Source organism: Musa acuminata, chromosome BXJ3-3 (genome assembly GCF_036884655.1).
Source record: "Musa acuminata AAA Group cultivar baxijiao chromosome BXJ3-3, Cavendish_Baxijiao_AAA, whole genome shotgun sequence".
Lineage (NCBI taxonomy): Eukaryota > Viridiplantae > Streptophyta > Magnoliopsida > Zingiberales > Musaceae > Musa > Musa acuminata.
In genome coordinates, this window is record NC_088351.1 from 5,977,501 (window position 1) to 5,999,713 (window position 22,213).

General features: G+C 39.8%; 3 protein-coding genes across 9 annotated transcripts in view; 2 read left to right on the forward strand and 1 right to left on the reverse strand.

Annotated features, from left to right (window-relative positions):
• The window catches only part of LOC135633354 (solute carrier family 40 member 2, chloroplastic-like), an 8,607-nt gene extending 8,318 nt beyond the window's left edge, over window positions 1–289 (reverse strand). For 2 of the 3 annotated variants that reach the window (XM_065142724.1, XM_065142723.1), the window contains exon 1: window positions 148–289. In XM_065142724.1, the coding sequence (XP_064998796.1) occupies window positions 148–281 (134 nt within the window). In that variant the 5' untranslated portion in view covers window positions 282–289. Of the gene's footprint in view, window positions 106–147 lie in introns of those variants that run through there. The other variant, XM_065142725.1, reaches the window with a different exon arrangement.
• A 4,426-nt stretch (window positions 290–4,715) lies between these two features.
• On the forward strand, window positions 4,716–16,683 carry LOC135634229 (phytochrome B-like). Of its 2 annotated transcripts, XM_065144560.1 has the most exons (5): window positions 4,716–7,351; window positions 7,630–8,437; window positions 12,928–13,221; window positions 16,057–16,277; window positions 16,349–16,683. In XM_065144560.1, the coding sequence occupies exons 1-4, from the start codon at window positions 5,119–5,121 to the stop codon at window positions 16,274–16,276; spliced, it is 3,555 nt and encodes a 1,184-aa protein (XP_065000632.1). In that variant the 5' UTR covers window positions 4,716–5,118; the 3' UTR covers window position 16,277; window positions 16,349–16,683. The 2 variants fall into 2 exon arrangements, with proteins under 2 accessions (XP_065000632.1, XP_065000631.1); XM_065144559.1 differs by having other exon boundaries at window positions 16,057–16,683.
• A 371-nt stretch (window positions 16,684–17,054) lies between these two features.
• LOC103977665 (pentatricopeptide repeat-containing protein At3g62890) lies at window positions 17,055–21,767 on the forward strand. 4 transcript variants are annotated; one of them, XM_018823673.2, is made up of 5 exons: window positions 17,055–19,514; window positions 19,640–19,909; window positions 20,015–20,081; window positions 20,338–20,503; window positions 21,094–21,767. In XM_018823673.2, coding segments are annotated over exons 1-2 (2,388 nt in total). In that variant the 5' UTR covers window positions 17,055–17,127; the 3' UTR covers window positions 19,641–19,909; window positions 20,015–20,081; window positions 20,338–20,503; window positions 21,094–21,767. The 4 variants fall into 4 exon arrangements, with proteins under 4 accessions (XP_018679218.2, XP_009391517.2, XP_018679217.2 ...); XM_009393242.3 differs by having other exon boundaries at window positions 17,055–19,909; XM_018823672.2 differs by having other exon boundaries at window positions 17,055–19,909; window positions 21,099–21,767.
• The last annotated feature ends 446 nt before the right edge of the window (window positions 21,768–22,213 follow it).

Sequence of the window (22,213 nt, forward strand, 5' to 3'; positions counted from 1 at the left end):
AATGCGTGACCGATAACTCATAGTTTTGCGCAAAGATGGCACTACTAACCAAAAAGAATGAGGAAAAATCGCAGTTTGTTCTCCTTAATTAGAGGACAAGGAAACTAAAAAGTGAATCCATTTGAGGCGGATAAAAAGCAGCATCACCTGCAACGGGCAGGGAGTCCCAACGGCCGCAGCGGGCGAAGCGACAGAATACGACGTCGAGAAAGGTAAAGAGGCGTGAAGTGGAGGAGAGACGAAGGCGCCGATGGCCGAACCGAGACGCCGAAGAGTCTCATATCGAACACTTCACCGAACTCATCCTCGTTTTGTGTGGGCATATATATATATGACATGTGGATTTGGTTATCTCAATTCGGACGAGGGTGGGAAGTAGATCGGCTCCTTTAGTCATTGGAGGACCGTCCGATGGAGATCGTGCGGCTTATGAGGGGAGCTCAGGGTTATGGCTGTGATGTGGTGTGAAGGCCCACTGTGGATCAGATGTGGGTTGATGAATGAGTCCAAGTGGAAGCATTTGTGTCTCAATTGCAACCAATTGCTATGTGTGTCTTTGGAAATTTTGAGTATTAATTAATGGAGTTGGCACTATCTCCATCTCCAACTCTCTTCAATATCCACGAATGCGTCCACAGAAAAGTTATTTCAGGGATAGCATACTAATCCTCCTTAAGAGATTAAGGTTCCACTCCTCGATTGATGCTTAACCAAGTATTATTACATGGTCAGTTGGATTAACTCTAAGTAAAAACATGATCTGTTTACAGAACATTACATAGATTTACTTTCTTGGATGCCAAATCAACCTCTTACCATTGCATGTTCTGTCATCCATCTTAGTGCATAATGTTTAACACGCACGCAAGCTGTTCTATGGCATCTTTGAGCTCAATGTCTGAATAGGATTCTTTATCTGTTTGGAATCACATACGTGTACTTCATGAAAAGAGATGAAAGCAGCATCCATCAAAGTGAGTAATTGTTAGCAAGAAACAACAACATCTTCTTAGATTGGTCTATACTTATCATCAATATATATGCTAATAGCACAGCCGTTCTAGTTGTCAAGTGAGAGTACTCGAAACAGTTCGTGCAAATCCATGGTGTCTAATCTCCAAGCTGTAAACTGTTTCTGCCTTGGCACTCGAGAGAAGTGCCTCTTCCTCTTCAAAATCTTCAGCTTTCAGTAATAACACAGTAGTATAGTGATCGTCAAATGCTGAAAGTGTTTTGGGGTCTCCTTCGTAGCTGCATCAGTACATGCAGTCGCCATCATTCACAGGCGACCTCTAAACACTGCATGCCTTCCAGCTTTTGATCTTAGCAACGAAAGCTGTCGTCCTCGTCTCCGTTTGTGACTGCGTTATCTCGGACGCGCTTCATGTTCTCTCATGCTACTACTGATGATAGGAAGCAATCAAAAGCCATGCTTTGTCGCATTGGAGGAAAGGAATGGGAGCATGGGAGACTGGTCTGAGACATCGACCAGTTAAGAGGTTGAGTGCTACACGGAAGGGAGGAAGGAGATGGCCTAAACGGGGGATTCCGGGCATGGGAGGAGATGAGAGCAGTGGGATGGAAGCATGGAAAGGAGAGGGTGATATGACAGCTAAAAGCGGACGTTCCATGTTGCGTTGCAGGGATTGGATCATCAATGATGTACGGCTGTAGATAAGGTTGCATTATTGGCGGGTGGGTCATCCGCCCACGTGCGCTTGACGTAGATGGAAAGGACCAGTAACTTTCTATATATATATATATACATAGAGGCGTGTGTTTGTCACAGACATGGCACAATCGAACCCACATGGGAGTGGCGATCCGTCGCAATAGAATGAAAATAAAAGGGAAATAAATATTATAAATCATACGTTAGATATCAATTAAAGTATTTGGATTATACAATTGGATAAGAAATATTTCAACATCAATCATGAGTCGTTGACAACCACCATGAAACCAACACAGAACACAACCAGACATCCATCTTATACAGAAGCAAGCTAATGTGGTGCACTTCCGATCGACTACATGTCGCACGAGATTATACGAGCCGACGCTATACCACAAGAACTTAGACGGATCGACCCATGTCACAAGGAACATATGGGTTGCAGTTATTATCAATCATTAATCGTTTTCATATGTATATACAATGATTTCATATCCTATGAGAAGGGTCGATTCTCTACTTACTAACTTAAGCATCGAAGGAATTGAATCGAGACTCCCCTCTCTCTCCCTCAGAGTTGTATAGGATCTTGGCGTAGATTGAGTATGAAACGACTCTACTTCGGGATGTTCTTGAAGGCTCGATCACAACCTCTGAATCGTCCTCTCCAGCTTGATCTCACTTCCCCATCGATCTCTCCCTCGAGGAACTACTTGCATGATCTCGTGCTTTCAGAACTAAATCAGGTCATATCAACTCCTAAGTCACGATATAAAAAAATATATAACGCCGTTAGAGAGATAATGATGAAATATTAAATAATATTATATTTTAAATCATATATGTATGTTTTGAGAGTTTGAAATCTTATCGGATGTTAGCTAATTTGATTAGTCAAGATTTTGACCATTGATAATAATTTTAAGGATATAATTTCATCCTCACTGTATTCTATTGTAAAAAAAATCATCCATCTAATATGTGAATAAGATAATAAAAAATAATAATAATAATAATAATAATAATAATAATAATAATAATAATAATAATAATAATAATCATCCATCATGCTAACCAAACGATGTCGTACCGTTGCTAGCATTGACTTTGGTGTTCCATCGGTTTAAGTCACCGTTGGGGTGCCGTTGAGAAATCCATCCATGACATGCAAGCTTGAGACTTCACAATGTTGATATTTCAAAACTCTATCCTTGTACTCAAACACTAAACTGATAAGCGATGGATGATTTATTATCCATATATATATATATATATATTATATTTAGCATGATGGATTCTCAAAATGATGTGACTAATGGATGAGGAAAAGGAGAATTAAGTGTAGGATTATGGTAGTCAAGATTTAGAAAATTGATTAGTTTGCAATAACCATAATTTTGGAGTAGAAAAGAGATTTCAAGAAACAACCGATCTGTCTACTCTTAACTTGTAATTTTCTAAATATTCTTAGGATTAATGTTGTGAAAAAATTACATGATATATCAAATATAAATTTGATTAGGATTAATGTTGGAATTATGTATAATTTATGATTACAGTGGTTTTTGTATATTAAAAGGATTTCCTAACATCTCAAGTCACTGAAGGAATTGGTGAACATGTAGAAGGGGTGTGACAATAATATTAGATCAATTACCTTAAAATAACCCAACATAATATCCCAATAGGGCTGTTTAATTTTGAGTTAAACAAATTGTCTCCAAGCTAAATGTGTTATTTTTTATCTTAGATAGATACATGACACTTGTCATGATAAAGCTTATAATATAAGAATACATATAATTGTACGGATTTTACATATATAGTTCTCTCATATGAAGAATCAAAATGATTTGACACATCTTCTATAAAATCCATAATAGTCACACATGCCTTCCCATCGGTCTTTTTGTAATAACCTCACACATTTCAGTTTTGTTGGATTAATTATACGAATTGTTTTGGTCAATGAGCACTGTATAATACAATATTTCTAATTATTTGAAATAATAAAGTTTTCTTATATTTATCCTTACTCATAGTAATAATTCTAATTGGCTCAACTCATTCAACTATTACATTTTTTTTAAATGAATTTTCTCATATTTTTATCCATTATTACAATCATTTATAGTTATTCAAAAATATAAGTATTTTTTCATTCATTTTTTAAAGAAATCCATGGAGAACCAACAAATTTGAATAACACAAACTATTATTATTTTTCTTTTTTTTTAAAAATTATTATCATTTTAATAAAATAGAAATTTATTACTTCAAAATCCTATAATAATCAATCCCTTGCTTATAAAGAAATAGAAGGGAGCATGTACCTTCGGACTAATGATTTATTCATTCAAAATTAAAACATATTAATTTCAACAAAATTAACCAACTAGTAAGTATATGCATAATATAATATATACTATAATGATATAAAATATACAAGACATCTTTTATTATATTAAGTAATTTTTAAGATAGATTGTTTTTCTTTTAAGGATGTTTATGATCGCGAACCAACCTCGACAACATACTATTTTATATGGGTTAATTATAAATTATTTCTTATAATTAGTTATCTTTAATATTTTAATATTTATATTTTTTAAAATTATATTGAGATTCCTATAATATGAAAGTAAAATATTTAATCATGTTTCTCCTCATGTCGTCGACTCTATTGATAAAAATACTATTGGATTTATTATTGTTCACTTCAATTTATCACTGGGCATATACACGAGGAAAAAATATGATTAAATATTTTATTTTAATAAATATAAAGATATTGATATAATTTTAAAAAATATAAGAATAGAATATTATTGATAATTAATTAAAAAATAATCTATATTTTCTAATGGGAACAACATTTTATCCACTTCAGACTTTGAGTTCAACCTTAGTTTCTACTCACAAAAGTAGTACTATAAAAAATAAAAAATAATAAAAACAAATGTCTTGTCGTTTCTATCCTTCTCCTCATCCCCAACTTTTTATTCCTCAGCCACCGAAAAGGGAGAGTTATGCCCCAAAAGGAGGTTTATACCATGGGAACCACGACCCGCCCGCAACAACCCCTCCCGTTATCCACCAATCAGGTGCTCCCTTCTTCCCCGAACCGTCGCCCAACAAGCCTCACCCACCACTCCCCTCTCACACCCATCATCACTATCCCCCCAATCAATACCGGCTGTCCGGCGACCCAACGCGCCTCGCGAAGCCAGACGCTCTCCGTCTTCTCTTTCTTCCCTAATCCCTCCGGTCGAGATAAACCATGAACGATCTGGTCGACGAAGAATTAGGTGGTCGTCTTCTCTACAGCACCGCCAGCAGCAGTAGCAGCATTGAGTAATCGGCAGCGGCAGGTCCAACCGGACGAGCCTATCCGTAAAACGCTCTCAAAACCCCGTACAATTTAGAGGAGGAGGAGATTAAGAATGGCTTCTGGGAGCAGCAGAGGAGGAGGTGGAGATGGAGGGCATCATCACCATCACCATCGCCCTAGTAGTAGCAGTAAGCAACCGTTGCAGGTGAGTAGTGGTAATAATGCGGTGTCGCAGACGTCGGGCGGGGAGAGGGAGAGGGTGAGGGGTGGAGGAGCGGGGACGACAGGGGGGAGCAGCCGTGGGGGAGGAGGGGCGTCGGAGTCGGCGGTGAGCAAGGCGATCGCGCAGTACACGGAGGACGCGCGGCTGCACACGGTGTTCGAGCAGTCCGGGGAGTCGGGTAAGTTGTTCGATTACTCTCAGTCGGTGCTTCGGGTGGCGCCCTCCAGCTCCGTCCCCGAGCAGCAGATCACCGCTTACCTGTCCAAGATCCAGCGCGGTGGCCACATCCAGCCCTTCGGCTGCACCGTGGCTGTGGAGGAGCCCTCCTTCTGCATCATCGCATACAGCGAGAACGCCCCCGACCTGCTCGACCTCTCGCCCCAGTCGGTGCCCTCCCTGGGTGGCCCCCAACCCCCAGCCCTCGCCCTCGGCGCCGATGTTCGCTCCCTCTTCACCCCCTCCTCTGCCGCCCTCCTCGAGCGCGCCGCCGCCGCCCGCGAGATCGCCCTGCTCAACCCCCTTTGGATCCACTCCCGCACCTCTCGTAAGCCCTTCTACGCCATCCTCCACCGCGTCGACGTTGGCATCGTGCTCGACCTCGAGCCTGCCCGCTCCGAGGACCCCGCCCTCTCCATAGCTGGCGCTGTGCAATCCCAGAAGCTCGCCGTCCGCGCCATCTCCCGACTCCAGGCCCTACCGAGTGGTGACATCCACCTCCTCTGTGACACCGTCGTCGAGCATGTCCGCGAGCTCACTGGCTACGACCGTGTCATGGTGTACAAGTTCCATGACGACGAACACGGGGAAGTGGTGGCCGAGTGCAAGCGCGACAACCTCGAACCCTACATCGGCCTCCACTATCCGGCAACAGACATCCCCCAGGCGTCCCGCTTCCTGTTCAAGCAGAACCGGGTTCGCATGATCGCCGACTGCCACGCCACCCCCGTCCGCGTCATCCAGGATGAGCGGCTCATGCAGTCCCTCTGCCTCGTTGGTTCCACCCTCCGTGCCCCCCACGGTTGCCACGCCCAGTACATGGCCAACATGGGTTCCATCGCCTCCCTCGCCATGGCCGTCATCATCAATGGCGGGGACGAAGAAGGTGGCGGCACCTCCTCCTCTTCCTCCTCCCGCGCTGGGCCCACGAAGCTCTGGGGGCTCGTCGTCTGCCATCACACCTCCCCCCGCTGCATCCCCTTTCCCCTCCGCTACGCCTGCGAGTTCCTCATGCAGGCCTTTGGCCTCCAGCTCAACATGGAGCTCCAGTTAGCCGCCCAGCTCTCTGAGAAGCATATCCTCCGGACACAGACCCTCCTATGTGACATGCTTCTTCGTGACACGCCCACTGGCATTGTCACCCAGAGTCCCAGCATCATGGACCTCGTCAAGTGCGATGGGGCGGCTCTCTACTACCAGGGCAAGTACTGGCCGCTAGGCGTCACACCCACCGAGGCACAGGTCAAGGACATTGTCGAGTGGCTGGCTTCCTGCCATGGGGACTCCACCGGCCTGAGCACCGACAGCCTGGCGGATGCTGGTTATCCTGGAGCTTCTGCACTCGGCGATGCGGTCTGCGGCATGGCCGTTGCCTATATAACTCAAATAGATTTCTTGTTCTGGTTTAGGTCTCACACTGCGAAGGAGATCAAATGGGGAGGAGCAAAGCATCATCCGGAGGACAAGGACGATGGGCAACGGATGCACCCTCGCTCATCCTTCAAGGCATTCTTGGAGGTGGTCAAGAGCAGGAGCTTGCCTTGGGAGAATGCAGAGATGGACGCGATCCACTCGTTGCAGCTAATATTGCGGGGTACTTTCAGAGATGCCGTGGATGGGACTAGCAACTCAAAGGTCATTGTCAATGGCCAGTTTGGAGACCTAGAAATGCATGGAATAGATGAGCTCAGCTCGGTTGCAAGGGAGATGGTTAGGTTAATAGAGACAGCGACTGCGCCAATTTTTGCTGTTGATTCAGATGGGCGTATAAATGGTTGGAACGCAAAGGTTGCTGAATTGACAGGCCTACCTGTTGAGGAAGCGATGGGTAAATCACTGGTTCAGGACCTTGTCTTTGAGGAGTTTGCAGATGTTGTTGACAAGCTTCTATGTCGAGCCCTAAGAGGTACATCATCATTTTGCTTCTCCTTACAAAATAGCTTTGTAATAGCATCTTGAAATTAGTGATTGGAGTTCAGGGCTCTCAGTGTGCCAATGTGACATTTCCTTTGTTTTGTTATACTCAACTAGGCTGACTAAAGTGGCAGCTTCTTTGATGGTATAGTTATGTCTATAGTCTTTACTGTGATACAGAAAAAGGGAGAATTCTGAAGTTGCATGAGATGAATTCTAGATTGAATATGTCGAATCTTTCTGTCATTCACCAAGCTTAAATGGATGCAGGTGAAGAAGATAAGAATGTTGAGATAAAGTTGAAGACGTTTGGCTCACAGAAATCAGAAGATGCAATTTTCGTGGTTGCGAATGCATGTTCTAGCAGGGATTTCACAAATTCTATTGTAGGTGTCTGTTTTGTTGGTCAGGATGTTACTGAGCAGAAAGTGGCCATGGACAAATTCATTCACATACAAGGGGATTACAAGGCTATTGTGCATAGTCCCAACCCTTTGATTCCTCCCATTTTTGCTTCAGATGAAAACACTTGTTGCTCTGAGTGGAATACAGCAATGGAAAAGCTCACTGGTTATTCAAGAGGGGAAATGATTGGCAAGCTTCTGGTTGGAGAGGTTTTTGGCAGTTGTTGTCGTCTCAAGGGGCCAGATGCTTTGACGAAGTTCATGATTGTTCTTCATAATGCAATTGGGGAGCAGGAGACAGACAAGTACCCATTTGCATTCTTTGACAAGAATGGAAAATTTGTACAGGCTTTATTGACAGCGAATACAAGAAGTAATATGGATGGTCAGATAATTGGAGCATTTTGCTTTTTACAGATAGCGAGTCCTGAGCTGCAGCAAGCTCTTGAAGTTCAGAGGCAGCAGGAAAAGAAATGTTTCTCTAAGATGAAAGAGTTAGCTTACATTTGCCAAGAGATAAAAAATCCGCTAAGTGGTATTCGGTTCACAAACTCACTGTTGGAGATGACAGAATTAAATGATGATCAAAGGCAGTTTCTTGAAACAAGTGCTTCTTGTGAGAGGCAGATGATGAAACTTATAACGGATGGGAATTTGCAAAGTATTGAGGACGGGTCAGTTTTTTTCCATGTTTAATTTGTTTAAATTTTTATTAATTTGGTGCATATTTTAGTTTGATAATACATTTTACTGGCATTGGGAGGATACAGAACACTTCTGTCAATGTAACCTTGAAGGAAACTGACAAGAACATTGTTAAGAGAACATTACAGTTTGATAGCAAGGATATGCAAATTACAAAACCTAAATGAATTTTATTGGGAATATAATTTTTTTAACATGGTAAAGCTGGTTTTAATTTTGTTAATGAGGGAAACTCATTTGACAACCAATACCTTGTCATATATTAATTGGTTTCGGGGGTTAAATGGCAGGAAAAACAACTGAAACCGATCTGTACTTTTTCTATAAGACTTGGAGAAGTTAGACTTACAAGGCCGACTTGCATTTTTTTTTTTATATAGAATTAATTGCCTTAATTTGTCCTGACTAGGATTTTGGCAGAATTAGTTGTTTAGCTTCAGGTGGACAGTCCCTAATATTAGTTCCCTTTCATTTTCCTAAAAATCCTTCTCAATTTTATTTGTGTCTATAGCTTGTCATACGTTGTTGTGAATAATGTGTGACCATGAAGAATAATTTGATGCATCCCAAGAATAAGGTAATATTTTTAATACTAGATTGGTCTGTTGGAATTATTTTATAGATAAATTAGGTTGTCAAAATTTAGTTTCTTTTGTACATCAGAGCATCTCAATTGACATGAGTCTCTGATTTGAGCAAATCACCAGTTTTAGTGGAGGGATTTGGTTTTTTTGTTTTGAGATTATGGGTGATTTGCATATTTTTTACCTACCAAAAAAGCCTTATTTCTGTAATTTTAATAAGATATTTATTCATCTTATACTGAGTGCCTTCTTGCTTCAAGGATAGAAGCTGGCTTCAAAAGGAAATAATAGAGAGAAAAATGGGAAAAAGAGAAAGAGGTTGGAGAAAAGAAGAGAGAATTAGAGAGGAAGTCTCAAGAGGAGGTTCTTTTTATTGGAAGTAGTACTTCAATTCTCTACCCTTAAGAGCTGCATGAGACACCAATTTATGAACTCTTCTCACGTAATACAATAATAAGCTACTCTGTAATATTATACAAACCTTCCTAGACTCCTTTAACCTATTGAAGTTCTAATACACTCCATATAAGATTATACATTCCTTGACCAGTCCCTTCTTGAGTCCTAACTGGACTAAGAAAAGGAGAGGTGTCAATTAGATGGTTGCCTAATCTATTCATGCCCCTGGCACTTGTCCATGCCCTCGATGAGTTCAAACTTCTAGGAAATCTTCTTCCTTAAAATTTCTATCTTTAGCTGCAATTAGGAATTAATCCAATTGAGTTCAGATCAATTTAGGTCTCTTCGAGTGTATAGAGGTCAGTTTGGACTAATGCAGTCCTTCATCGACTTGGACTATGTGTTGATCTTTGTGTCCAATCAAATCTTGTCTAAACCTATTCACTATTGGTGGTGACCTAGATAAGTTATTGATACAATTCTCTGTGTGATCTCGCATTGCTGACATGACACATGAATCCCCTCTCTTGGCTGCCCATATGGCAGGAGTGTCCAAGACTGTAAGGCCTCCATCTATCTTTTGGCTTGCCAGAATGGTCCCCCCCCCCATCCTTCTTTTGCAGTTGCCAGGGTTGAGAAAGAGAATTTTGATGCTGAAAATTTGCATCATAAGAACTCCTTTTGTTCCATCTTATTTCACATCAATTGTCATGCAGGCATTCGACCATATCTATGAGTTTTCTGCTATCAATTATTTCTAGTTTGATTTGGAATTTCATGAACAGAGGACTTATGAGAGATCATGCTGATTGGTAGCTTTGCAGATCTGAAAATGTGAGTACCAAACATATATAGACACTGGACTTTATCTTGCTTGACTGTATAGACCTTTTTCAGAACATGTTCTAGTGATGAAACATACTCAAATGAAGCTGAAATTTATCAATGACATTCTAGTATTGAATAGCTACTCAGAGTCAAGTTGCACCAGATTTGGATGTTGTTATTGTTGAACATTAGCTGCAGCATGGTTTGCAGTACCGGTCCGTACCGCCCGGTACGGGCGGTACGTACCGGTCCGACAGACTTTCGGTACGCGGACCATATGTTACCGTTCCGACATATGCTCGACACACCTGAATATATCGCTCGGTACACCTGGGTGTACCGAGCGGTATACCGTACCGTACCGGTACCGAGCCTAGATCGAAACTCCGGTACGGTACGGTATTGCGAACCTTGAGCTGCAGTATTTCTGGGACAAAATAGAAAATACTATAGCTGGTTAAAAATTTTCTCTTCTTTCATGCTGCACCATGTCTAATCAGGTAATAATTCCTATAATAGGAAGACTATAGATGAGTTCACCATCTTCATAAGTTGTTATAAAGTCACTGGTGCAGTACTAGGCATCATAACCAATTCCTGAACCTCAAATGCACCATGTTGCCAAGGTGGTGGTCTAGGACCTTAAGTTAGAGTACAACTTTGATTTTGTTTTCTTTCTCATATAAAGGAAATGAAGGTAGATGCCATCTGTCACCACCGCCAATACATATGAGTATTGTCTGTTTGGAGATGCTTTTCCTCCCCTATGAAGTCGATTCTAATAATTGTTTGAAGGCGTAGTCGAATCAACAATGGAAGTTAGTGAATTTCTTACTAATGCTTTATGAGAAAATTGATCACCCTATTGACAATTTCTTACTAACGCTTCATGAGAAAATGGTGATGACCAAATTAAGAAAGATAACTTGCTTAAATGACCTCCATAAGCAGTGCTCGAAAGCCAATGCTACTATCCTGATTGTTTGAGAGGTTCTATAGGTGTTTCAAGGGTGAAAACTTCAATCACGTAGATATCCAAGTTGAGATATTCGTCCTTCATCTTTACTACTTGGCCGGCCATGCTAGGGCTATATGCTGATATCGAAGACAGTCCTAAACGTTGCTGTGAATCCCCTGTAGACAATGATTATTTTGAATGTTATGTAGGTGCTAAAGATGGCTTGACAGACTGTTGTGTTTGAATTATTTCATGTGCCGAGATAGCTTTCACTTCAGAGTTCAGATTTACCCCACACTCTCTTAGGCAAATCGAAGGCTTAATTTAACATGTCAAAGGGCTGCTTATGCACCATAACAAGGTCAAACGACTGTGTTGAACAGTTTCCTTTTTAGTTCTTTGATCGTTTTCATACTTCCATTGGCTTATTTTGGAGTCTTTTTGAATCTATAAAAGTAACTTGTTCAACAACATCTACTAGTTTTTTAGACAAAAAATTGTTTAGTTAGTTGACTGTTTTTTAGCCAAATGTATATCATGAGTTTTTTTTTTGGCACATTTAGCTAAAGTTGTGTCTGCTGCTTTGTGTAAGCTAGATCCTCCACTCGGTTGTGGTATAGTGAAGTTAGTTGTATTTCTTTTTTCATGTTAAGATAACATTGTTTTATTTAACTATGATGTTGTAGTTTCAGACTTATGGAAGAAAATATTGGGTGTTATAATTATCCCACTGTTGATCATACCTTCATATCCAAGATGAAAATAAAGTTGTGATTTGGCTAAATTGAAGGTTACTAGGCTGGTTTAAAGAATTCCATCCAAGTCATGGCTGAAGTTATATGGAGTTGAAAATTTTATGGTCTGGATTATTACCAAATTTCTAAGTTAATAAATTTCTATTACTGTCTTGTTCTTAGAATGTCATTGCCAAGTACCTGTAACTCCCATATTACATTTGTTGCTTTACAGGAATCTCATTCATATCTCTCTGTCTTACTCTGTTGTTCTGTTTGGTATGTGATGTCTGTACCAGGGATTTAAATGCTGGGAGGGCTGGTATGTCCCTACCAGTATTTAGCATTCCAACCAAATACTGGCATCAAATCATATAACTTGATACTGGCACATATTCGTTTTTATTGTTTCATTATTTTATTCAATGATATTGGGCAATACAAGTCGGCATAGTGCTTGGTGTATTGTTACTAGTCTGATAGTTCACTAAAACTGTATGAAGTCCCCGGTTTATACTTTGAATCATACACATTGAATCTTAATATCTTGTTGGATTTGTCTCTTATGGCATGATCAACAACATACAAAGGACATTTTGTGGCTCGTTCTCAACCAGGTTTGACCTCAAATCATTGACCATTTCTTTGCAAAATAGTCTTTTAAGCTAAAGGGGATCTAATGTCAACTCTTAAATTGGTACAGCTTGCTAATTTCATCTTTCATAACGATAGTAAACCAAATGTCTGGCAATAGTCCTTGAGCGGTATGTTTTGTGACCCATAAGTTACTTGTTAACTGATTATCCTCATCTATATAGAACCTCTATGCTACCTCATGTTCGTAGAAGCTGCATTATCACCACAATATTTGTATGATTAATCTTTCATTGAATTTCTATTTTGACTTCTTCTATATGTTACTGATGTTGTTCATATTTCATAACTTGTGTTACCAGCTCCTTAGCACTTGAGAAGAGTGAGTTTCTACTTGGAAGCATCATGAATGCTGTTGTTAGTCAAGTTATGATTTTACTGAGACAAAGAGGTTTACAATTGATTCGGGATATTCCTGAGGAAATTAAAGTGATATCTGTTTATGGTGATCAACTAAGAATTCAGCAAGTCTTGGCTGACTTTTTACTTAACATGATCCACCATGCACCATCTCCAGAAGGTTGGGTAGAAATTCAAGTTAGGCCAAGTTTGAAGCACAATTCCGATGGAACGGAAATGGTGCTCCTGCACTTCAGGTGTGCTATCTTACTGTTTGATTTTTGCTGATTAGAATGTAGTGTTAAAGATAAGAAATGTCTCTTTGAAGTGTAATAATTGCACATATTTTCTTTTACTAAATCCTGATATACTTTGTACACACTCTAGAGGTTGTGGATGATGCTCCTTGACTATCTCCTTGTTTGAAAATACATGGTGTATCTTGCATAAAGTTTAAGAATCACATACAATCTACTGTACTTTTGGTGTACTAAGAATACTAGTTGTTCAACAAAATGTACCTGGTTGTAACACTGATAGTCAAATGGGCTAAGGCTAATGTTGAAATAAGTGGCCTCCTTTTTCTCATTTGTATACATAACTAAACTCTTCAAGTGCAAATTATATCTGAGTTAGTCTTTATTATTTCTTTTCCTTCTTTATTTGGATTTAGGAGTAGATGAATGTGACATTTATAACATTGAACTAAAAAACCTGCATCTCATTTGTGAAATTCTGTGTTATTTAAAGTAGATAATTGTACTTTATCGATTTTACTGTAACAAGACCTTCATGTGTTCATGATATCTTGCAGATTTATAAGTGGGAAAGCAACCTTGGATATGTTTTTATTTTTCCTATTATGTATAAATTTGGATGGATGACACTGAGAGGGGCTTGAAACAGAGAGAGAGAGAGAGAGAGAGAGAGCAGAGAATTGATAATTCATGCTAACTAGATATATTAACTAGTTAACTATTAACTAGATAATTCATAGCAACTAACTATGTGGCTGATCCCAAACCGTTGGGACCAAATGTATCATTGATGTTGTCGGTGGCAGCATAACATGGTGGTCGTATTAAATCTGATGACCTTCAATAATCCAATATCCAATTCAAATGTCAAAAGTATAGAGACAATAAAATCAAATCTCTTATCATGTTCTTGGTGGCAGCATCACATGGTGGTTGCATTAAATATGATGACCTGCAGTAATCCAATATCCAATTCAAATGTCAAAATACAGACAGTAAAATCAAATCTCTTATCATGTTCCTTCGTAGTCTTGTAGTCGGGGCTGAGGTGAAAAATAAGCGCATGATCTAATAGTTAATTGTTGTCATCCTTTTGCCTAAAAACTACCTATTGTAACCAAAAATATATTGTTTGATTTCCTGGTTGGTTTGGTGTCGCAAACAGATAGTTCCAAGCAAGGTTCATCATATCACGGTGTACTGCACAGTATAGGCAGTACGTATCGGTCCAATAAAGGATCAGTATGAGCGGTATATAGCAGTTTGTTAGTAGACCCCATCGTACCATGTGTCGGTACGTCGGAATGTACCATACCAACAGTTGATTGGTACACCGGTACGGATCAGTAAAATGAACCATGTTTCCAAGAGTACGCTTATGCCTTCTCTGGAACTTTCTGAGAGGTATTGTGGATAAGGGGTGGGTGGTTGTTTGCCTTGTTGTGGTTTTTCTTGGTAGGATAGGAACAACTTTTTTTTTTTGGTTCTTTATTGACTTTATTTGTTCCAAGTCAGACATCTTTGGTCCCAGACTATTCTTATCTTGTTTGCCTCTCCCCAGTGACAACAGAAAACTGTTTTGGGTTTGCATCTTTCATGCGTTTCATTTGTAATCATATAAAGTGCAACATTTTTTTCGTCCATTTCTTGTTCCTTGTAGCTGCATCACTGTGACAATGAATCTTTCAATGAACAAGCCACATGAAGAAGCAGTCAAGTATGAATGCATTTTAGAAGGTTTCTTTACAATTATCTGGAGATGTTGCAATAGTCTTGTGAAAAAAGTTATCACTTGATTTTTCTCATTTTGCTGAATTTTCTGCATCTCCGAGCATGATATGTGGACTTAACCCAAAGAGTCATACATTAAATGTGGAAGTATGTGTTTGTTTATCGACTAGTTTGGCTTACTACTGTTAACTTAGACTTGGAACATTTTAGGTCACATGGTTCTAGACGTATCAAATTAATGAGTTGATTTTTCCAGTAAGTCATGTTATAGCAATTGCTGTCAATGCGTATTCAGTGCTAGGCATGGTAAGGGCTACAAGTATAAAATTGCTATCCTTGGATGGTACTAGAGGTCTATCATGACATGGAGCTACCATTGGACTCGATCTCCAGGTCACCTACTAAGACTGATTCAGGGTTATGCATTGAGATGCGAATGTCATCTTAAGTGGGGAGATTGTCACTCCAAATATTCTTATATTAGAAATGAGAACATGTTCTGTTGGTTTACAAGGTTAGGCAATCCTACTTACATCAACTAAGGTTAAACCTTTTAATCCACATGGTTTCACTCTCATCAAGTTATGAAATCAGTTTTTCCATCGAATGGGGTCATGACAGTTGGTATTAGGGGGTGAGGGTGAACCTAATACTAGGCATTGTGAGATATCTAAATAGGAAAGACTACTACTTTTGGATGGAGCTGGAGACATATCATGATGTGGAACTATTATTTGGTTGGGCTTCATATATCACCTAACTTAACAAGGACATTAATCCCACATCAAATGTGAGAATATTGTATCGGTGACGTTTGTTTATGCTTGAACATTTCAAACTGTGTGATTCTAAACCTCTAATCTCATTAAATTAACGAGTCAACTTCATATCGGACTGGGTTGTGTCACATAAGGTGGACAACTTTTTCTGGGTCGTTCTTCTCACTAATTCAAGGTGTTTCATGTACAGATCTTGAATTCCTTTTAAACTGTTTGAGTTTCAGTTTGTTAATGGTAATTCAAGAAAAGAGAGTTGCAGATTATTGCTATGACTTGTGCTGTCCTTATTTTTTTCTAACACATCATACTCTTCTCTCTTTCTCAGAATAGTTTGCCCTGGTGATGGCCTTCCTCCAGAACTGGTCCAAGACATGTTTCATAACTCTTGGTGGGTGACAGAAGAAGGCCTTGGACTGAGCACCTGCAGGAAGCTATTAAAACTGATGAATGGGGAAGTCCAATATGTGAGGGAGTCAGTGAAGTGTTACTTCCTCGTATCCATAGAACTCCCTACAGGCAGCAGAGCTCAAAGTAGAGGAAGCTGAGGCAGGCACTGACTCTGAACTGACTTCCCCATAAATAACGAAGATCTAAGAGTTTTTATTTCTTATCTGCAGATGAATGCTTTAGGTAGTTGAGCCACTGAAAACCGAGGTTGTATTAGAAGTGATCCACTCAAGTCTAGCGTTCAATGAGATCAAGCCACTCATATTGCAGCCAGCCATGTTGCATGAATAATTGCTCTGAAAGATCACTCTCCTGGTCAAGTATGAGGTTTTTTCTTTTCTCTTTAGTGCTAATGTTTTAGATAGCAGGGTGGCATGGCTGTATTTATGTACGCAATTAAGTATCATCATGGCTTTGGTGCTGAAGTGGAATATCATATATGCTTGTAATATTCTACATGAATGAAGTTATTAAAAGCTTCTCTGAACCAGAAAGCTTCTTCTCACGTTTTAATTTTTGTGCATCATGTATTTCTTCTTCAAGCTTGTTTGTGTAATTGACACACAGGATACTGATATCATGAAAGCTGTTTCAAGAGAAATCTAGCTGCAGAAACAGATTGTGTACCAGCCCAAAGCTGTGGCACTGTTCCAAACACAACTCATCAGGAATCCAAACGTGAAATTAAGAAGGAAGATTCTGCAGTTGTCCTTCATTTAATTGCAGTCTCTCTAGTTTTTTGCGATGTGACATTCAATGATAGATCTAATTAAGAGAATAAGATATTATTCTCTTATTTTGATCTTTATTTCTCTTTATATAAAAGCAACAACACCAGCAGGACGTGACATAAAAAGGGTGTAGTCGTTTACAACTATCTGTCTATATATTCCTCCAACTTAAATGGTCGTCGCACCGAATCCATTGGTGAAAGCCTCGCTCTGTTGTTATGAGCTTGGTCAAAAGACCAGTCTTCCAAGCCCTCAAATGTTGCGCTGGTGACGTAACAAAATCGATCAAGCCCACCATTACCCTGTCCATCCTCGAATTCAATCTCCAAAAATGCCGAAACCCCAAGGAGTTCCTCCAAATCCACGCCCAAATGGTCGCTTCCGGCTTCATCTGGGACACCTTCGCCGCAAGTCGCCTCCTTTCCTTCTCCGCTGCCTCCCCCTTCTTGGGTCTGGACTACTCCCGCCGGCTTCTGCACCAGATCGACAACCCCAACGCTTTCACCTGGAACACCCTCATGCGAGCCTGTATCCACCGGAACTCCCCCCAGTTTGCCCTCCCTTTGTACCGTTCGATGCTGGGAGGCGATTCAGCGCCGGATAGTTACACGCATCCGATTGTCATTCATGCCTCCGCTGTTCGGTCTTCGGAAGTTGAAGGGAAGCTGATTCATGCCCATGTCGTAAAATTCGGTTTTGATTCGGATGTCTACGTGTTGAACACTTTGATCAATATGTACTCTGTGTGTGGGAATCTGACCGATGCGCGGCATCTGTTCGATAGAAGTCCTGTTTTGGATTCAGTTTCTTGGAATTCGATGCTCGCAGCGCATGTTCAGGCTGGTGATGTTAAGGAAGCGTTCCGGCTTTTTGATTCGATGCCAGAGCAGAACACGATCGCTGCAAACTTTATGATTGCTTTATTTGGTAAGTGTAATCTTGTGAGTGATGCACGTAAACTGTTTGATGGAATGGATGCCAGGGATGTGGTTTCTTGGACAGCTATGATTTCTTGTTATGAACAGAATGAACTGTTTGCTGAGGCCTTGGAGATGTTCCATAGAATGAAGAGGGAGGGAGTCTCGATGGATGAGGTTGTCATGGTCAGCGCTCTGTCCGCTTGCACCAAGTTAGGGGCAAACAAAAAAGGTGAGGTGATTCATGGGTTGATCATCAAAGATGGCCTTGATTCTTATGTTAATCCTCGGAATGCATTGATTTACATGTACTCAAATCATGGGAATATAGTTGCCGCCCGACAATTGTTCGATTCGTGTAGTTTTCTAGATCAAATATCCTGGAATTCTATGATATCTGGCTACTTGAAATGTGGACTCATCGGTGAGGCAAGAGCATTATTTGATGCAATGCCTTTGAAGGATGCAGTTTCATGGAGTACTATGATTGCAGGTTATGCTCAACATGATCGGTTCATGGAGACATTAGAATTATTTAGTGAGATGCAAGTTGGACATATTAAGCCTGATGAGACTCCCTTGGTGAGTGTTATTTCTGCTTGTGCACGCCTATCTGCTCTAGAACAAGGCAAATGGGTTCATGCATATATCAAGAAAAATGGCTTTGCTATAAATGTTTTTCTTGGGACAACTTTGATTGACATGTACATGAAGTGTGGCACGGTGGAGACTGCGATGGAGGTTTTTAATGGGATGAAACATAGGGGCACTTCTACTTGGAATGCTGTTATATTGGGATTGGCAATGAATGGACTTGTCAAGGAGTCCTTTGAGAAATTTGAAGAGATGAAAAGGTGTGGAGTTCCTCCAAATGAAATAACTTTTGTGGGGGTTCTAGGTGCTTGTCGACATGCTGGCTTAGTAGATGAGGGGCGCCAGCATTTTAACACTATGAAGCAGGTTCATGGGATTCTACCGAATATTAAACACTATGGTTGCATGGTTGATCTTCTCGGTCGTGCAGGCTTGCTTAGAGAGGCTGAAGAACTTGTGGAAAGCATGCCTATGGCTCCTGATGTGGCTACATGGGGTGCCCTGCTAGGTGCTTGCAAGAAGCATGGTGCCATTGATGTAGGAGAACGAGTAGGGAAAAAGCTCATTGAGCTTGAACCTCATCATGATGGTTTCCATGTGTTGTTGGCAAACATATATGCTTCGAAAGGGAAATGGGATGATGTCATGGAGCTCAGAGGTACAATGAGACAGCGAGGGGTCATGAAGATACCAGGTTGTAGCATGATAGAGTCAGACGGTGTTATACATGAATTTTTAGCAGGTGACAGAACACATCCTCATATAGAAAAAATTGATAAAATGCTAGAAGAGATGGCTAGGAGATTGAAATTGGAAGGCTATCAACCAGACACCACTGATGTTGCTTATGACATAGAAGAAGAAGAGAAGGAAACTACTCTTTATAGGCATAGTGAGAAGCTTGCCATTGCCTTTGGCCTTATCAGCACACCCCCACCAGCACCAATCAGAATAATGAAGAACTTGCGGATATGCGGTGATTGCCACGATGCAGCAAAGATCATTTCTAGAGCTTTTCAACGTGAAATTATCCTGAGAGACCGTCAGCGGTTTCACCACTTCAGACAAGGTTTATGCTCGTGTACAGACTTTTGGTAATTATAATTCTTTATAAAAACTTTGTCCGTATAATTCTTCTCTGGCTTCTTTGGTTCCCTTGTCCTCATGATTAAGGCTGCAGAATGACCCTACAATTTAGTAATCTGATGCATTGCTACAGATGGACTATGGGAACTCAGAATATTAGTGGATGGTTTAATGAAATTAACACCTGCACTATTTGTTCAATACCATGAATTCCCTCCAAGAAACATTGAAGTAGAGTCTACAAAGTTATATAAAGTCCATGAACAACAGATTTTTCAATCCTATTTGGATCACAAGTTTACTTGAAATTCTGAGGAGATGGTTCAAGGACTTCTACAAGCCATTATGTGTTGCTGCAATTTTTGGTGTCCAGATATCTAAAGCTGAAGTTATTACGAGACAGGTACCAATAAACCTTGACTGTTTATCTGTTAGAAGAATTAAATTCATAGTCGCTTACCAGGCAGCTAAACACTTCTATGTCTTGATGATTGTAACAATCATACAGTATGTATGGCTGCATCGAGTATTTTGTTGGAATCAGAAAGAATATCCAGGCTGATTGAATTGGAAAGGTATATTCTCTGGTGATGATCACTTCTTAATTTAATGGGGCACCTTAAAAAGATGAAAATTGATGTCATACATTATGAGTACCGTATGGTGCATGGCAGTTTACCTACTCTGATTCCCAAGTACAAATATATAAGTATCTAATGCATCCATATTTTAGTTTAATTAAAATCTCCAATGACTTTCCAAGTTCAAGCAGATCTGATATATTATGGTTGTAGTCCAATTCAGTGGTACTAATTCCTTTCTCTTTTGCAGAATAATTTGATGAAATTCACCAGAGCAAGGACTTATATGATTGCGGAATTTTCCTTCTGATCTTTCTAGAGTCTAGAACATGGATCCATCAGTATAAATCCCTCCAGTTTCCTTTAATTCTTTATCCACAAGCTGACTTCCACTGTAGTTTCTGTTCACCTTCCTGGTGAGATATTCTTTCTTAATGTGATAAAAAGTCATGGGCTGATGTTGTTTTATCATATTCTTTTTATTCTTCCATAACTTCAAATTATATTGGATACATGGAGTTAGGTCAAGCTTCCAAATTAATGCATGATTGATCATCTGGTTGACACATACGTATGCAAAAAAGTAATGTTCATAACAAATTTTATCAATTTGGGCTTCATGCACTTATACAGTAAGAAAAGAGAACTAAAAAGTATACACTATCTTTGCTGCAAATGCAACATATAACTGAAAGATTTAAGAATCTTTTGTGAGAAACAAAAGAAATGGTGAAATGTTTTATCTAAAGGCTATTGATGTTGTTCTCGACAAAACCCAATGATGTAAAAAGATATATGCAGCCAATTTAAAACAGTGAGACTTCAGCTACGCCTCTGCATGCCGTATACTGACCACATGTTTTAGTAGTCATTTGTTAGTCAACTCCTGTTTATATTCCTATATTCCATCGTCCATTGACATAATCATCTTATCGAATTATAAAATCTTATAATAGGATCACTGTTTATACTGGTCTCGAACTGAACTGTTGCCATGTAAATGCAGAACAGAAGCAGAGCAAAGCTCTTGGGCACCGGTACCTGCCCCTTTTTGTCTTAAACAGTGCTTGAAGACTTGTAAAGACAATCCTGTAATGATCTCTTAAATTCAAATCTAAATGACTTTTCTGAGAAGGCTCCTGCAGCAGATTCTTCATGTATGAGGCTACCTGCAGCCAATACAATCGAGTCGCTGCAGCAATCAGAGTATCCTGCTGAATGATGGGCATTGCTCACTTCATGAAATAAATTGTAAGGTTTATCCTTTCAAGAGTGCTCAGTCTATGAAGTCTTCTATAATCAGATGATATTTCTTCAAGGAACATCGAGGACTTGTCCCCTTCCCCTCTGTATCTACTGAACTACTCGAGCACTATCAAGCTTCAGCTACCCGTCTGACATTGGTCAAGGATGGCATATCGGTTAATTGGCAGGTGGTCGCCCTACAGAATAACCCAAGGAAAGCATACTTACCTGCTATGGTCGCCTTCTCAAATTCCATGAATAATTTCACAGTTCATCTCACTGTAGAGTTGATGTCAGCACTGAATTATTTAGGATTTATAAGGTTATTGTATCGGTGTTGGAGTCTTATTGAAACCAGATTATAGCATATAATTTATGACTTTATAATCTAAATCAAAGGGAATGACTGTGCAATAAAATTATTAAATTAGTGTCTCTTGTATGTCTCTTCTTTATGAATCATCGAAGAATACAAATTTTAAGTCAATTTTCCAAACATGGTATTTGTGATTGATGAAGAACAGATTTAACCTGGTAATCTACACTCGTTCTTTTCCAAGAACATATATGATCATGACAACCATAAAATAAAATGGTACCATGGTGAAAAAAAATGGAAACACTAATTCTCCTCCCAAATAGCAAATAGAAGGTATGAGTTATGATTTTTGTAAAATCTTTTAAGTATTTCTTTATTACCAAAAATTGATTGAAAATATTATTAGCCTTCGGATAAGAAGATTTAGAAGAATTATTTATTAAGGTAGCAAAGGATATATCATCATGAATTCTCTTGCAATTGAAAAGCAGCAGAAGATTGCAGATAGGCAGACGCTAACTCGCTAATACTTTTTTTGAAGTCCTATGACTCGTTATGGAAC

Bases quoted from the DNA above. Each gene is read 5' to 3' on its own strand.
- LOC135634229 (XM_065144559.1), top strand. From the start codon at position 5,119: ATGGCTTCTGGGAGCAGCAGAGGAGGAGGTGGAGATGGAGGGCATCAT. The intron at 8,438-12,927 runs GTCAGTTTTTTT...TTGTGTTACCAG, and splicing joins TTGCAAAGTATTGAGGACGG to CTCCTTAGCACTTGAGAAGA. The intron at 13,222-16,056 runs GTGTGCTATCTT...TCTCTTTCTCAG, and splicing joins ATGGTGCTCCTGCACTTCAG to AATAGTTTGCCCTGGTGATG.
- LOC103977665 (XM_009393242.3), top strand. From the start codon at position 17,128: ATGAGCTTGGTCAAAAGACCAGTCTTCCAAGCCCTCAAATGTTGCGCT.